This window comes from Pipra filicauda, unplaced genomic scaffold (assembly GCF_003945595.2).
Source record: "Pipra filicauda isolate LSUMZ 115617 unplaced genomic scaffold, ASM394559v2 scaffold540_size334518_pilon, whole genome shotgun sequence".
Classification (NCBI taxonomy): domain Eukaryota; kingdom Metazoa; phylum Chordata; class Aves; order Passeriformes; family Pipridae; genus Pipra; species Pipra filicauda.
In genome coordinates, this window is record NW_024104688.1 from 197,144 (window position 1) to 211,927 (window position 14,784).

The 14,784-nt window shown below is 43.5% G+C and overlaps 1 protein-coding gene across 2 annotated transcripts in view; it reads left to right on the forward strand.

Moving 5' to 3' along the window:
* The first annotated feature begins 846 nt into the window (after window positions 1-846).
* EXPH5 (exophilin 5) overlaps window positions 847-14,784 on the forward strand; it is a 40,982-nt gene continuing 27,044 nt past the window's right edge. The window contains exon 1 of one of the 2 annotated variants that reach the window (XM_027712721.2): window positions 847-1,315. In XM_027712721.2, the coding sequence (XP_027568522.2) occupies window positions 1,197-1,315 (119 nt within the window). In that variant the 5' untranslated portion in view covers window positions 847-1,196. The remainder of the gene's footprint in view (window positions 1,316-14,784) is intronic. The other variant, XM_027712722.2, reaches the window with a different exon arrangement.

Genomic DNA, 14,784 nt, shown 5'->3' on the forward strand with positions numbered 1-14,784 from the left:
AGCTACACCAAAACAAGGAGCTTCCTGCAACCTGTTATTCCCACTGTGCTCTAAGGTCCTTATTTCCACTTGCACCACTCAACTTCCTAGTGGGGAAACATTCTCCCAAAGCCTCACATCAGCCTGCTGAAGGGTGGGAAGGTGGCTGCATGCACCTCAGCCCCACTCTCACTGCACACTGCCCTGCTGGTTTCCACTGACTTGCTTTGCCATAACAAAACCTGTGTTTTCTTTCACCACAATTTTCTTTCTCTGTTGCAGTTTAGTCCTGAATAAAGCCCTTCTTCAATGGAAAAGTTTCAAAGGACATTTTACAAACTACTCAACTAGTGCAGCGTACTAGATAGACACATACTCTGGGGAGACACTGCAGCGTGTGTGGTGCTTCCACCAGCACAAAGCTGAGTTGCATTAGAGCCTTTAGAATGGAATCAGAATGAAATTACTTCCCAGATGTGACTATAACGCCCAGGTCAAGAAGTTATGTTCTCTGCTATTTTTTCGGGAAAACCTTAAAGGAGAGTAAATCGGAAACACTGCCCCGTTCTTCCCTCGTGGGAAAAGCTGCCTCTCTGCATCCACTCCGCAAGACTATGGACACGTCCTTCTGGAGCGGCGGGACGCGGCGAGCGGAGGGGCGGCCGGGGGGCGGCTCTCCGGTGCCCGAGGAGCTGGGAATAGGCGTGGCTGGGCTGCCTGGCGGGAACTGCGCCGCGATCGCCACGGGGGGAACCGCACCGGCCTGCAGCGGGCACGCCGGGCGGGCGTGAGCTCCCCTGGCAGCGGCAAGGCAAACACCGCGCCGACCGCACAGAGCTACACCCGACTCAACGCGGGCCGCCCGCTGTGCGACACAGACACGGGGCGACCAGCGACTCCAACTCCCCTTCCACGTCCAGCTCCGGCCCCGACAGCGCTACCATCTCCCCTACCTGCCCTGCCCTGCCCTGCCCCGCCCCGCCCCGCCCCACCGGGCTGCGCTGCGGTGGCTCCGGAGGGTGTTGCCCGTCCGCGCCGGGGCGGTGCGGGGCGGTACCGAGCGCCCGCAGCTCCCGCCGTCCAGGGGGAAACGCGTCCCGCGGGTGCAGGCGTGCGCGGTCCTGCCGGGGTCCGGCCATGCTGGTGTGGCCCCGCGCTCCGCGGGGGTCACCGCTGCCCGCTCGCCTCCGCCCGCCCGCCCGCCGATAAGCAAAGCCATGACCGCAGCGCCCCAGGGGCCAGATCTCAGTTTTCTGAACGAGGAGGAAGCCAGGGCGATTTTCCGGGTGCTGCAGAGGGACGCGGAGCTCCGGCGGGCAGAGAAGGACAGAGTCAGGTAACCGGGTTCCGCTCCCGCCCCATCCGTGCCCGACGCGCCCGCGCGGAGCTGGAGGCGCAGAGCGGGGTCTGCGGGACGCGCGGCCCCAGCCCCGACGGGAAGAGCGGGAAAAGGGGCAGCGGGAGGGAGGGAGCCCCGCCGCGAAGGGGCTGCGCCGGTTAGGGCGCTGCGGGGGCAGCGGTGCTGCGCGGCAGGGAGGGCTGCGCTCCCAGTGGGAAGCGGCGATCCTGCCGGGACACCGGGGAGCGCCTGTGCTTCCTGCCAGCGCCGGCGGCTGCGGGGCCGCCCGAGCCGGGCTTCTGAAGCATCTGGAAGTCGGGCTTCTGAAGCGTTTGGGAAACGCGTGTTGTGACAGAGACGGCTCTGAGTCACGGCTGCGGCTTCCCTTGGCACCTCTCATTCCCCGGGGAGGAGGAGGAGGCCGCTTCTGTTCTCCGCCGTGCTGCTGGCTGGGGGTGTGGGCTAAACACCGGTACCCGGGAGACCACGGCGACGGGGAAGTTGTACCGGACCTTGCGGGGAAACGCGGCGGCTCTGCAGCTCTCGAGCAGATCCCGGAGCCGATCGGGGCAGCTTTTGGAAACCAAGCCAGGCACTCACCTGACTGAAAGGCTGTTCACAAGACTCATGAAAGTGACTTAATTGAATGTCCTGTGCCGTATGAAGATATAGGGCAACCTCGACCTTGCTTCTAGTCTATATCTCCCGTATGCAATCATCCAAACTATTTGTGTGGATAGTGAGAGCAAACGTCGAGGAATTAATAGAAATTATGCTGGAAAAATGAGCCGTTTATCATTAAAGGTTATCATTTCTTCCCCCAGGTGAGACTTGGTACCTTGTGAAGTGAAAGGCAGTGTCCTCTCAGATTCGCAAGTGGGCACTTTTCACAAGTAATTTTTTCGTGTAAGATGCAGAAGGAATGTTAATGAGTAACACTTCCGTCAAGTGGATTTTTGTACTGTGTATTTTTTATTTCAGTTAAGTGCATTTTATGACGGGCATGTTTAAACATTGTATGTCAACACTGACTTACATCTTAAATTTATCTTAGTTTTCTGCGGCACATGAACCCGGACTGAGTTAAGTTTGGTGATTTCTTTCTTCCATAATTTGGTATTACTTTTCTTTCTTTGATTAATTTCTGTTCCATGTGTCCCATTATGACCCCCCAAAAAAGGAGGAATATTTTGCTGGATAGGGGGAATTACATAGCTGGATAGTTTAAAACCCTGGCTGAGACTGAAGGTGGAGTAAACGCATTGAGGCTTTCAATGATGTACAGAGTCTTGTGAACCAATAGCATGCACTTGAACTCAAGGCTTTCACCTGCCCCCAAATTTTGTTTCACCATCTGTGTGCTTAGGACTTTGTCAATAGAAAGTGTTCTCTATGCAAAAGCTGTCAAAATAAACATGGTATAACAGGATGTTTCTGGTGATGCTTTACTGAGATGTAGTCTGTTTAAACCTCAGCTGAAGAGGCATTCACAGCTTGAGCAGAAGATAGGCGAAGTGTTTATGACCAAGGCGCCATACTGAAAATCTAGGTTAAACTCTGGATCTCTCAAAGGCTTTGTATGTGTCCTTGGGCTAGTTTCTTAATCTCTCTTGGGCCTAATAAAAGTACTTTCTTTCTCACTCCACTTGTCTACCTGGTCTTATTTAGACTGTAAGCTCTTCAGGCCAGGGGACTCCCATCAAGAGCAGACCGGTTCCAGTCTGTGTGGTGTTGCCCTGTGCTACTATAATCAAAGTAATAACAGTGATCACCCTGGAGGGCCAAATCCTGCAGTTCCTATATGACCACAGTGAGCTTCAGAGGCTCTAAACAAAATTGCATTTGTTCCTCTTTGTCCCATATGCCTTCCTCCATGTCATTCTTATTACTATTATTTTGATAATTAACTTTGTAGACTTTTTTCAGTTTAAAAGTTTTAAAATAATGCCTGAGCACTGTGGCAGCCCACTCCTGGGATATTTTAAAAGTGTGATTTTGAAGCTATTTGATTTATGCCATCAATCAAATGAGGCATGTAGGAAGGGCTGTGGAATGGAGGGAGCAGTGCCATCAATACTGCTTTTGTTTGCACAGAGTTACTGAAGTGAGTTGTCCTTTGAACTGCTCTCGAGCATGGTTTTGTAAAGAGCTAGTTGGAGCTGGGCAGAGCCAGAGAGCAAGTCAATAACAAACATCAGGCTCACTGGTCAAGTTTGTTCAGTGACCATCTGTATTTACAGTATAGGTCCCTGTATAGAATGATCTAGATGGGATTGACAGAGGGAATGAAGCATTTGCTGGCAGATCACAAGTCAGGTTCTAATGACTGCACTGATCTTGTCCATGCTGTTTGATGTCATACGAGCAAGCACATAGCTGTCTGCCAGTCTCTTAAAAGATCAATGAAAAATTGAAATTCATTCCCAGATATAACTCTGGAATCAAAAAAGCAGGAACAAACTTTTCTCTTTTTACAAGTTGCATTTGTTATATAGAAAAATGTTAACACTAGTTAATTTCAAAATATGAAATAAGATCAGAGGATAAATCCTGGCATTCTGTGTGGTTTATTGTGTTCAACACATGACAACTATAGTTCAGGGGAGTTGATTTTCAGATAAACACAAATGTATTGCAGTGCAACATGAAATACTGACCTCCTCAAATTCCTCCTCAAATGTATTGAGCTTGTAATTGTTTCCAGATAAATATATATAGTTTTTCTTTTCTTATTGCTTACGTACACTGGAAACTGGGTAGAACCATTGTTTCTCTCTTCACCCAGACAGCCCACACCTTTGTGAAATCAGATGCATATTGGGGATATTTTCTGGGATAAGGCTAGTTGCTTTATACAACCCCTGTCATCTCCCTTTCTCTCTGTAGCCTTTGTGTGGAGTGGGAACGTGTGAGTTAGGTGGTCAATTGTGTGCCTTTGTGTAATTCTCAGCCCCACTTAGTGTTGTCCCTCCCTGTTCCTCCTGATGCCCCAGCACATTCTCTGGGTACTGTCGGCCTTTTCTTGGCTCCCTTGACAGGCTTCAGACCTCTAAGCCTAGCCTGGAAGACCTCTCAGTATTGCTTTCACTTTTATGCAGAAATGAACTGTGTGTCCTGTTGGACCTTTATTTGTTCTTGCCTCTGGCAGGGAGCCCAGCTCCTGATGTGTCCTGGGCTGCAGGTTCCCGGGACTGACAGGACATTTTTTGTCTTGTTTTCTTTCCAGTGCCCTCTCGTGGCTCCTCTCAGCAGTACCTTTGAACAGCCACAGCAAATCAGCCATATCTGACACCTTCTTCCTCGAAACAGAGAAGCAGCAGCAGTCAGCTTTGGTATACCTCACATGGCTGTTCACTGCTATATGCACTGAAAATAATTCAGAAACTTATTAATCACGTATTTAATTTTAAAGAAAATGTTAGTTTTGGACTTGGGTAACACTTGGCTTCAGTATTCTTTGTTCATCCAGTCCATCTCATTCATAATACCAATTCAGAGAAAACCTCATTTATCATAAGTGTTAGCGTGGGAGAGAGATGGATTTTAGGGTCTGTATATCAATATACATGCATTGTTCCATAATAGTAATTGCACTGTCAAGGCAGAAGTCCAACTCAAGTTATGAAATGCTAGTTTAGTAAGCCTGGTTAATGAAACTTGTGATTTTGCAGATGCTTGTGGAAGGAGGTTCCTTCTGACAAATATTTCAATCAGTTAGATGCCCAGGAGAAGATATGGAGGAATATAGCATGATCAAAGTGCAGTATGACTGCATGTTCAGATGGCTCCTTAGCAATTCAATTTCCGTAAGAACACAATGAATGCCTGCTGTAGGCACAGTTACTAACACCACAGGTCAGCTTTCCATATGTAATGAAATAGCCCTGAAAATCACAACATAAAAACACTCCAGATGTTATTTGACTTATGGTTTCAAGACTTCAGAGTGCACCCAGTTCATCCTCCTCAGTGTTGTTCTGCAGCTGCTGGAGACAGAAATAAAAAAAGAATTGACAGCTAATATTTGCATGGAGAGCCCCAGGTCCCAAAGGCTTAACAAACCTGTAGGTGCTTCTCTTTTCTGTCCTTTATCCAAGAAGCTAATGGGTAGGGTGAAGGGAGGCTGGCTGCTTCCCATCTCTTCAGGACAGCATTTCAGAGCCTGGCAGGTAGCAGAGGAACTGACAGTCCCTGTAGGAAGGCTTAGCAGCAGTAGGGCATGAAGCTGTGGGATACAGAGGTGGAGCTACTGCCTTTCATCTCCAAGGAAGCTCCTCCCTCTGCAGTGTGGAGAGGCGGGCAGTGCCCCAGCAGGTGCCTTCCCCCGGCAGCTTTGGGGCTCTGATGCCTCATAGTGTCTGAGCACTGGGTGCTGAGATGCACCTCCACTGCTGGAGCAGCACCAGGGCCCACAGAAAGCAGCTGAGAGGAGCCAGAAAACATGGAGCCAGCTACTTAAAAGAGGCTGCAGGTAGGGGGATGTGGCATTGGAACAGTGGGAACAGCGGGAACAGCTGGTACAGTTGCAGGTTGTCCAAGAAATGGATGGTTGGGAGATATAGCAGAAGAGCTAAGGATAAATAGAAAATATATTTAAAAGCGCACAAGAGCTCTCTATTCTTTAATAACTTTTATTTAGGAGATTTGTCTGTTTCATATAATGTTCCTATTATGGCCACATACAATAGCCTTGTGCTGGTTTTGTTTATTATTCCTTGAGAAAAAGGGAAATACTCTTATCTTCACTTTCAAACAGGACATTGAAAATAACTGAGGGACTGAGCCACTGAATGGGGAAATGAACCTACCTCCCTGAATAGCAGTTGTATCTTCTAGATCATGTTTCAAAAACTAACTATGCCTGTATTGTGTAAGGATTTCTTTCTCTTTTTCAATAGGAAGAATGGCAAAAAATTAATTACCAGCTCTAGAGCATATTCTGGGCACCAGCCACTGTCTATGAATAGGAACTGAAAAAAAGAAGAAAGGGGAATGGAACTTTTGGAAGAGAAGAGCACTTATTCCATTTGCATTAATTTCTTTTGCTCTTTTCCAGTTGTTTTTTGCCTTTTTTTTAAAATTTATTTAGTAGATTTATTTTACAGATTACAACGAGAATAGGTGGCAGCAAAGCAGAAGTTTGTTTTAATTTATCCTCAAATTAAAAGTTGAAAAGCATATGAAATTAATTGGGAGGTACAGTCAGCAGCACTCAGTCCTTCACTCTTGCTGACCCATTAACAACATATGATTCTTGTGGGAAAGATGAATCCTTTCCTTAGACTGTTCTAAACAGTCTTTGCAATAAATCATTTGGATGTACTTATTTGTTACAGGAACACGACTGTTCTTACTGCCTCACCGCAGATCATCTACTGAGTTCATTTGTTGCATGTAATTCCTTACTGTATTTTCTTGGTCAACATTTGCTCTCATGGGTCTGCCAATAGAAGGTGGGAATAAAGCTCTGCATGGGAAATGTATCTTTTCATCTTTTTCCATTCTCATAACCTTGGGAAGGCATTTGTTGCAGAAGTGCAGACATACTCAGCTTTGTATGTATTTGAGCATACTCATACTAGGTGCTTCAGTTATATTGTCTTGCTTACGATTTGAGGGGTATGCCATTGCAGCCTTTGTTTTGTCATATTCACAGAAGTAGTCCTCTTTACCCTCTTGGAGACTAAGAGTAATTTATTGGGTGTTAGAGATCTAGATTTGGGGCCCAACTCCTCAAAATTACAAAGAATTTTTAGAATGAACTCCAAAATACATGAGGAGAGCAGGCCGGATACCAGGAGAGCACTACTTGGGAATATTGTTGTTTCAGTGGAGCTTCCTCCCTGAACAAAGCATTAATAAAGAAATTCTTTCATAAGAGATACTCCACCCGGGAATGTCTCAGGGCGCAAGTGTTCTATTGTGTCTTGTTTGTGGAGGAGATACTATTATTACTTTCCACTGATACTGTGCCACCTGCATGTTTAGTGGTTTGTCAACACTTAGGAAAACAGGTCCTTGCAGCCTTGAAGCACTAATATGCTAAAGAAGTGCAAATAGAAGCAAAAATGGCAGGGAAGACTGATCTAAAAACCTTTACACACTTTGGTAAACAATTACTGTCATAAATAATCCCATTTTGGGACTTGCCTTGTTTGAGTGGAGGTACTGTAAATGCAATTAGTTAAGTTGCATATCGAGTTTTTTCCTCATTGTGGTTTTTCAATAGTCCTATCTTGTGAGTCCTGGAGGAACTGGGACTTCACATGGGATGAGGAAGAGCAGGTAGAAATGGCCAGGGGTAGGTGGGCACAGCATGTGCCTTCTTCTCTGTCAGTTTTTAGCCCTGTCCATCTGGGCTAACTAGACCAAAGTCTGTGGTGTAATTCCAGTTTTACATCTACAGAGCAGGGTCTGGACCAGCATTGCTGCCAGCTCATTGGTCTTGTGCTTTCATAATGAACTAATTCCAGTGTCAATCCTTTCCTCCAAAGCTTTGTGTTTGAGAGCAAGGGACTTCCTATAGTGTGTGATGGCAGACGGAGACCCAGAATCACCTTTTGAGTTGTGTTACATTTCAAAGAGCTTGTCTGTAGTGCACTGAATGTATTTCTTCTTTCTTCAGGTTACTGGGGCCATGGTGGTTCCCCATGGTGGCTCCCCACAGGGCTGGCAGGGCAGGGACTTGCCCCCAGGGCCTGTCCCACCCTCCCACTACCCCAGCAAGACAGACAGGCAGTCCCAGCTGGTCACTGTGGTGGCGTGGCCAGGCTGGGGGACTGAGTCAGAACCAGGGTCGGGGTCAGGCCTGATGAGGGCACACAGGTCCACCACAGCCTAGTGGTAATGGGGCAGGGCCGTGGTGATGATACAGGGACAAGGTCAAGTCATGTAGTCATGTCAGGGTTGGGTCTAGTGACAGTGACCAGGGTCAGCCATGGTCCCATGATGGCTGGGCAGGCCACGGGTGGGATGGCCAGGATGAAGCCAGATTGGGATGTCAGCTTGGGAGTCAAGGCAGTGGCTGTGCACAGACAGAGCTGGGGATGCATCTGGGGCTGTAACTGGGGCAAGACCCAGTGGGACAGCCTCCCTTTAAAAGCAGCTCCCAGGGAAAGGAGGGCTTGCCATTGCTGAGACCTGTGGCTGTCTCCACGGCACTGTTCTCCAAGGCCACCAGCTCTGCTCCTCCCAAGCTGGTCCAGGGCCCTAGTGGCCAAACCCACAAAAGCAAGAAGAACATAGGACACTTTGACCCATGCTCATTCAGACAGAGGCCTTGTGCCAGGGTTTTCAGGCTATTGAGGCTAATGTTTGCATTTTCAAGTGACAAGATAATGTAAAAATGAAAATCACAAAGATTATTATTGTTATTGTTATCTAGCTCAATTCTGATTTCACTAGGGCTCATAAAAATAAGACACTGTTGAAATTGATGAGATTTAAGCCAATGCTTACTGTTAAGCCCACCAGTAAACATTTTCTAAATTCAAGCTTAATGGTAAAAGTAGAATTAAATGGACTTTGTCTATATGGATAAATTGACCAGGCTTCAAAAATAGGTCAGACACAGCAGTACAAGCAAGCATTAACTCAGTAGTTATGTAGTAGACAGTCAATATGGGGAGTTATTCTGGAATAACTAATGCAGAATAGTTCAATTTTGTTAGGTTTTCCATGGAGATGTGACCCAGTTAAGGAATCGTACACCTTGTAGGAAATCTGTACACTTCCCATGTTTGATCTTTGCAGTAGTAATGCCTCTACATTCTCAACACCGTCTGTCTCCTCCACAATTCAAGTGCAGAAGTTAAATTAATAATTGACATTAGTGGATATTGGAAATAGCCATTAGGTGGAAGAAGAAGCAAGCAGAGTCATGGAGGTGCCTGGAGAACTGTCTGAAATGCTGAAAACATCAGCAAAGTTGATGAAACTCTCACTTTAGCTCAACTTTCTTATATATGTCTATTAAAAGTTGTTTGTAATGCCAGTGGCATGTGTGTAGGGTCACTGGGCCTCTGGAAGATAATACCACTGAAGTGTAACATCTACTGCTTGTCACTGCTGTAAGGAAAGAAATGAATATCAGTTTCTCATGCTGACAGCTTCTACTCGCTGTCTGTGTCCCAAGACCTTCAAGTCCTTGCACATATTTCAGAAATAATAAATTGGTTATGCCAGTAAGTCAAAAAAGTGTGACACAGAAACATGTGTGATTTGTGTTCAAAGTGGCTGGATATCTCCCCACCTGTACTGGCACATCTGTGCTCCAGTGCTGTGCTCAGGTTATATGTGTCATGTAGTCCTGTCAAAGACTACAGCACATGCTTTCTGTGGTGAAGCCCAAGGGGCTGGAGTTTTGTTGAATTTGGTCCCCAAGGTACATCCAACTCTCATATCCATCTGTGTCATGCAGCACTTGCACCTCTTGTAGTTGTGGCTGTTGGCGATGCCTGGCTAATGGCTGAGAGCAAAGCTAGTTGGACTGTATGTCAAGACTTCAGCTGATGTTCATTGGTTTCTATTGGATACTGTTTTGATGACATTTGAAAAATGTTGCATGTGTCTGCCTCCATTTCTTCTTTAAAATTTAGGTTTTGTCAGTGGTTTACGTATACTGACTTTAATTATCCTTTAAAATCTTTCTGCTCTCTGAATCCAGTTTTTAAGTCAAGTGGAGTATGGCACAATGGAGTTTTGAACTTTGGGCACAGAGGACCTTTTCTTCTCTGTTGCACAAATTTAAAACAGGACTATATAAACTATGGACTGACCTCATTTTGTTTTTTTCTGTACTTGTTTTATAATGAAAAATTACTTAATTCCTCAGAGCTTACAGTCTGAAGAATTTCACTACTTATGTATTTCATGCAAGAAATTCATTAAAGCAGGTAGGGGAAAGTGGAACTTTTTCATGAGGATTTGTGCATCTAAATGTTCAAATGAAATGTACTTCTAATCATTCTTTGCAGCTAAATTATTGTATTAATGCTGTTCAATGTAATAAACTATTTAAACGCCTGCGTTTTAAACTCCTACCAGAAACTATATTCTTTTCCTCAGTCTTACCTCTGAAATAAATAGGTCAATGCACTAGTACCATATTAACTGTGACCAAACACATCAAAACCACAAAACAAAACCTAAGAGTAATTGATGAAAAGTGCAGTCTTTTTACACTTTATTGCATATAAATTACATACAGTTTACTTTGTGGTTGGTATAATCAAGGAACCACAGTACTTCTACTTGCTGTATCTTTGGATTTTTAGATGTAGGGATCTGAGTGCAGAAAGCTGCAGTCAGGGAAAGTTGCAGTGGTGTGACTGGGGTGCTCTGCAGTCTGTTTCTTCCTGCATTATAGGCTTGTATGTTGTTAAATATATATTTATATGTATATATAAAATTATATACATCTAAATATTATATTTTAAAGTATTATTATACTATAATATTTCTATTTCCAGGGGAAGAGTTGTCAGATTCTAAGCTACTATAGCAGAGGATCTGCACAAGTATTTATTATATACGTGTATGTAAGCATTACATTTCCAGATGAAAAACATCCACTGTGTCAACATTTAAAGCTTACATTAATTCTTGTGACCTCTTTCCTTAATTTAAAGCAATGTAAATGAGGCTTTTGTAGTGATACAGTAACACATAAACTGTCTGCAGGTACACTCAGACCTGTCTTACTTCTGTTGTCCAGAATTGTAAACTCAGCTCGTTGTGAGACTCTACACACTTAACCTGAGATTGCAAAGGTATATTTTGAAAGCCCTACGCTTCAAGCTTAGCTCTGTGCAAACTAATGTCTAAGCCTGTTTGGAACCCCTCAGTTTTAGGGCTCTGTCCAGACCCAAGGGCTGTCATACACAAACCTGCTTGTAGAGGTGAGACCTTGGTCTTAATTTGAAACAAATTCCCCTCATTCAGAGTTCTCACCTGGCCTGTGTCTTGTTCCTTGTTTTTCCTCTTATATTGTTTCCTGGGAAATGTTTTGCATAAAGAAAGTCTTAAAACAACACGAGCAATAGCATCTGCATTGTATGTCTTTGTAGGCAGTTAAATTTATAATACATGACCAAGCTGTAAATACTTGCATAGATGACTGTCTCTTTGCATGCTAGCAATATTTATAAAAGGTCTCACAATCAACTAGCAGCTCTGCCCTGGAAGAGTAAACATGTCTGCTGTTAATCATTAGCTTCAGGTTTACTGAGAGACCTGATCCTCAGCCATTCAACCCATCTTGTGGCACGCATGATATACATATGCATTTCCATGTAAGATTTCCAGGACAGGAATTCAGGAGCTGAAAACTTACTCCTGTCATTCAATGGTTTTGGATTGAGACTACATCTATCCCTGCAAACAAATCAGAATCTTTACATGGAGAATTATATCCATTGCCTCTATTAGCATGTATTAATGGTAATGGAAACACCTATTAATGAAGTAATCTCATTAGAGATATTAATTACTACCATTCAGAAGCTGTATGACACACTTTAAAACGATAGGTAGCCTTTCTTTCCATTGCATCATGGATTTGTTTTGTTATTGCTCTATAACATTGGTAGGCAGCTTGTATTGAGAGTATAATAAAGTAACACTCTTTTTTCCCCTATCATTCACAGCCTGTACAGAGAGATTTTAACTCATCTGTAAAACATTCTCAGAGTGGAGCTTTCCCCTGTTTTGCACACACTGTAGAGGGAATGGCAGGGTCATGGCTGAGCTGGAAGGTGACATTACTGGCAGTATTCACGGAATCATAGAATATGCTGAGTATTCCACCTCATTCACTTTCATTGACCAGCTGCCCAAAGGACTAAAAGCTTTCATATTCTAAGTATGTACACATTTTAAAGGATATGTACTTAGCACCTTTTCTACTTGTTCCAGCAGGGCTGAAACAATGTTTTCACTGAAAACCCAGAGTAGCTGCTAAAGAAATAGTAATACAGTAACGTTTTAAGGCATTGTTACAGCTTGAGAAGGGTGATTAATCACCCTCAGCTCCTGTGATCTGTTTTCAATGCTCTGTGCTCTGAAAACTTAACTTTATGAAGACAGTCAATGAGCTTCTAATTTCAGGGCTTTAACTGAGAACTACTGATTCCTGAGCTGCCAGAGCGGAGAGGAGTTGTATGGTCAGCATGAGAATTAACCTTGTCTTTGACCTTACAACATTTCCTAATTTTATTTTTCAAAGGAAAGTGTCATTCTGTGCTCTTACTCAGGGAAGCAGAGAAAAGCTTCAAGAGGAAAGGAGTGTTAGACTTGATTAAGGAAAACAGCAGCTAGTGTAAGTCATCTGCAGTATATTTATTTCATATAATTTAATATGAGAAGTTAATGCTTTGGGGGAAAAAACAAGAGGTACCTTTTGGCCACTGTGCAGAGAGTGCTTAAGTTAAAGAATTATAGACACAAAAGACATTGTGATTTATAGAGTAGGAAGAAGTATTCAACACACAGTGGAAGTCCGATGAGAATGTTTCATGTATGCTGATGGTCTCGCTGTCTGTGTGGGTTGTGTGTAATCAATGTACACAGTGCCACTATGTTGGGCTATCTCATAGCCCAATTTAAAAGAATAAATTTTCTCAATAGAACTAGTGTAATAATGTCAGATTTGTGATTTTTTTCACACCTTTTAATGAAAAAGAAGAGAGATGGAAATGGAAGGGTTTTCCCCATGAGCAGATAAGGTGGATCTTCAGAAAGGGCAGAAAAGATGTTCTGCCTTTAACTCATGTATTCCCTGACTGTGTCCCTGACAGACACAGCAGGACTTAATGTGTGATTCCAATATCTATTGTCAGGAAAGTGTTCTGAGGACAAAATTACATTTACTGTTTACAGCTATGTTTATGTAGCCCTACTTGCTACTTGAAAGGATATCCTGCAGAAGTGGTATATGTGTGTTTTAAGTTCTTCTGCCTGTTAAATGTACAGTCTGGGAGGAAAAACTAGAGAAGATTAATTCCCTTTTCACTTTCTTCTGACTTCCATTTGGTTTTGCACATTTCCAGAATCTAAATATTTTTGGATAATTGTGAGCTGGCAACTCAATGCAGCCATCAAAGTGGGATTGAAAACATATCCCATACAGTTCAGTGCTGGGCTGTGAAATGTTTACCCTGTCCTTCAGGTGAATCTTCCTTAGCACTTCCAGTTACCCTTTCCATCCAGGGGTATCACCAGTAGGTGACTCTCCCTCCCACACCCTGACCAGATGCCTGCTCAGGATAGTGAAAGTCCTTCCATTACATTAATTGGCCTTTGGGTCAGTAACAAGAACTGAACCAACACACTCTTTGTTCTTCATTGTTGTGGCCCATCCTCTTTGCCCACACACATCTTCAGTTACTCAGATAAATACATCTGAAGGCAACTTGGTGGGTTAATGGGCATTATAAAATGAATTCATAATAACAAAACCAACAGAAGGATGAAAAGGATGAAGACTTAGATTAAAAAACTAGTATTTCAGGGGAAGGAAAAATTAAATTGGAATGGTTGATTGGCAACGACCTAGCAGGTTAGAGTGGAGCATTATTCCAACACATTTTGTTCGTCAAAATAGAGGAGACCTTGATTTTTCAGAGAATTACTGCAGAAATGCTTAACTTTAGAAATATCAAGGAAAAAAATAAGTGCATTTTCAGTTAGGTCTTTTTACATTGCCTTGTAGTATGTGCAACCAAAACATGGGAGTAATTTTTCCTCTGTGATTCACCTACTTGTGCATAATGTTTTACATATGAGACTGACTTGGTTCATTAGCCAAACATACGAAAGAAAAATAAACAAAAGATGCTTTAATGTGAGTAAAAATATACCAACTACTAAGAATAAAGACTGCCTTAGAAAACAGCCCTATTGTGTGTCTGAGGTGCTCAGAAAGAATACGTATACTCTGTATTGTTGTTTTTCTTCCTGGTAGGATTGCACCTACCTCTGGCACCTTGGTAACCAGAATGTTGTTGTTATTGCTATTATATGTCTCTAGGAAACGGCAGATATAATTTTTTTCAAATTACTTCAGCTGTGGTAGTCTTTGCCATTGCCAGTAATACTTTTTTTCCCCTTTTTTTCCAAATATGACAACTTGAAAGTATGTCTTTAATTTATTTTCATAACATTAAAAGGAACTCTAAGTAAAAAACATTCCTACATTGCATTTTAGAGCTACTCGTGACTGTGACAACACCCAGAGTTTTCTAGAAAAATAACTAGTTACAGAAGTGGTGGAGTTGCACAGTTCACCAGTGTGGCATAATGTATAAAGCAGTGGGAAGGGCATAAGTTGAAGTAAAAAAATTAGGAAAGAACAGATTCTTCAGGCACTGTTTTTTAACATCTCTAGCCATTCCTTGCTAAAAAAGTAAGGAATATAAACAAAGAGAAAAGCTTGGTTTAGGTAACTTTTTGCAAGTTATCTGCCCTGC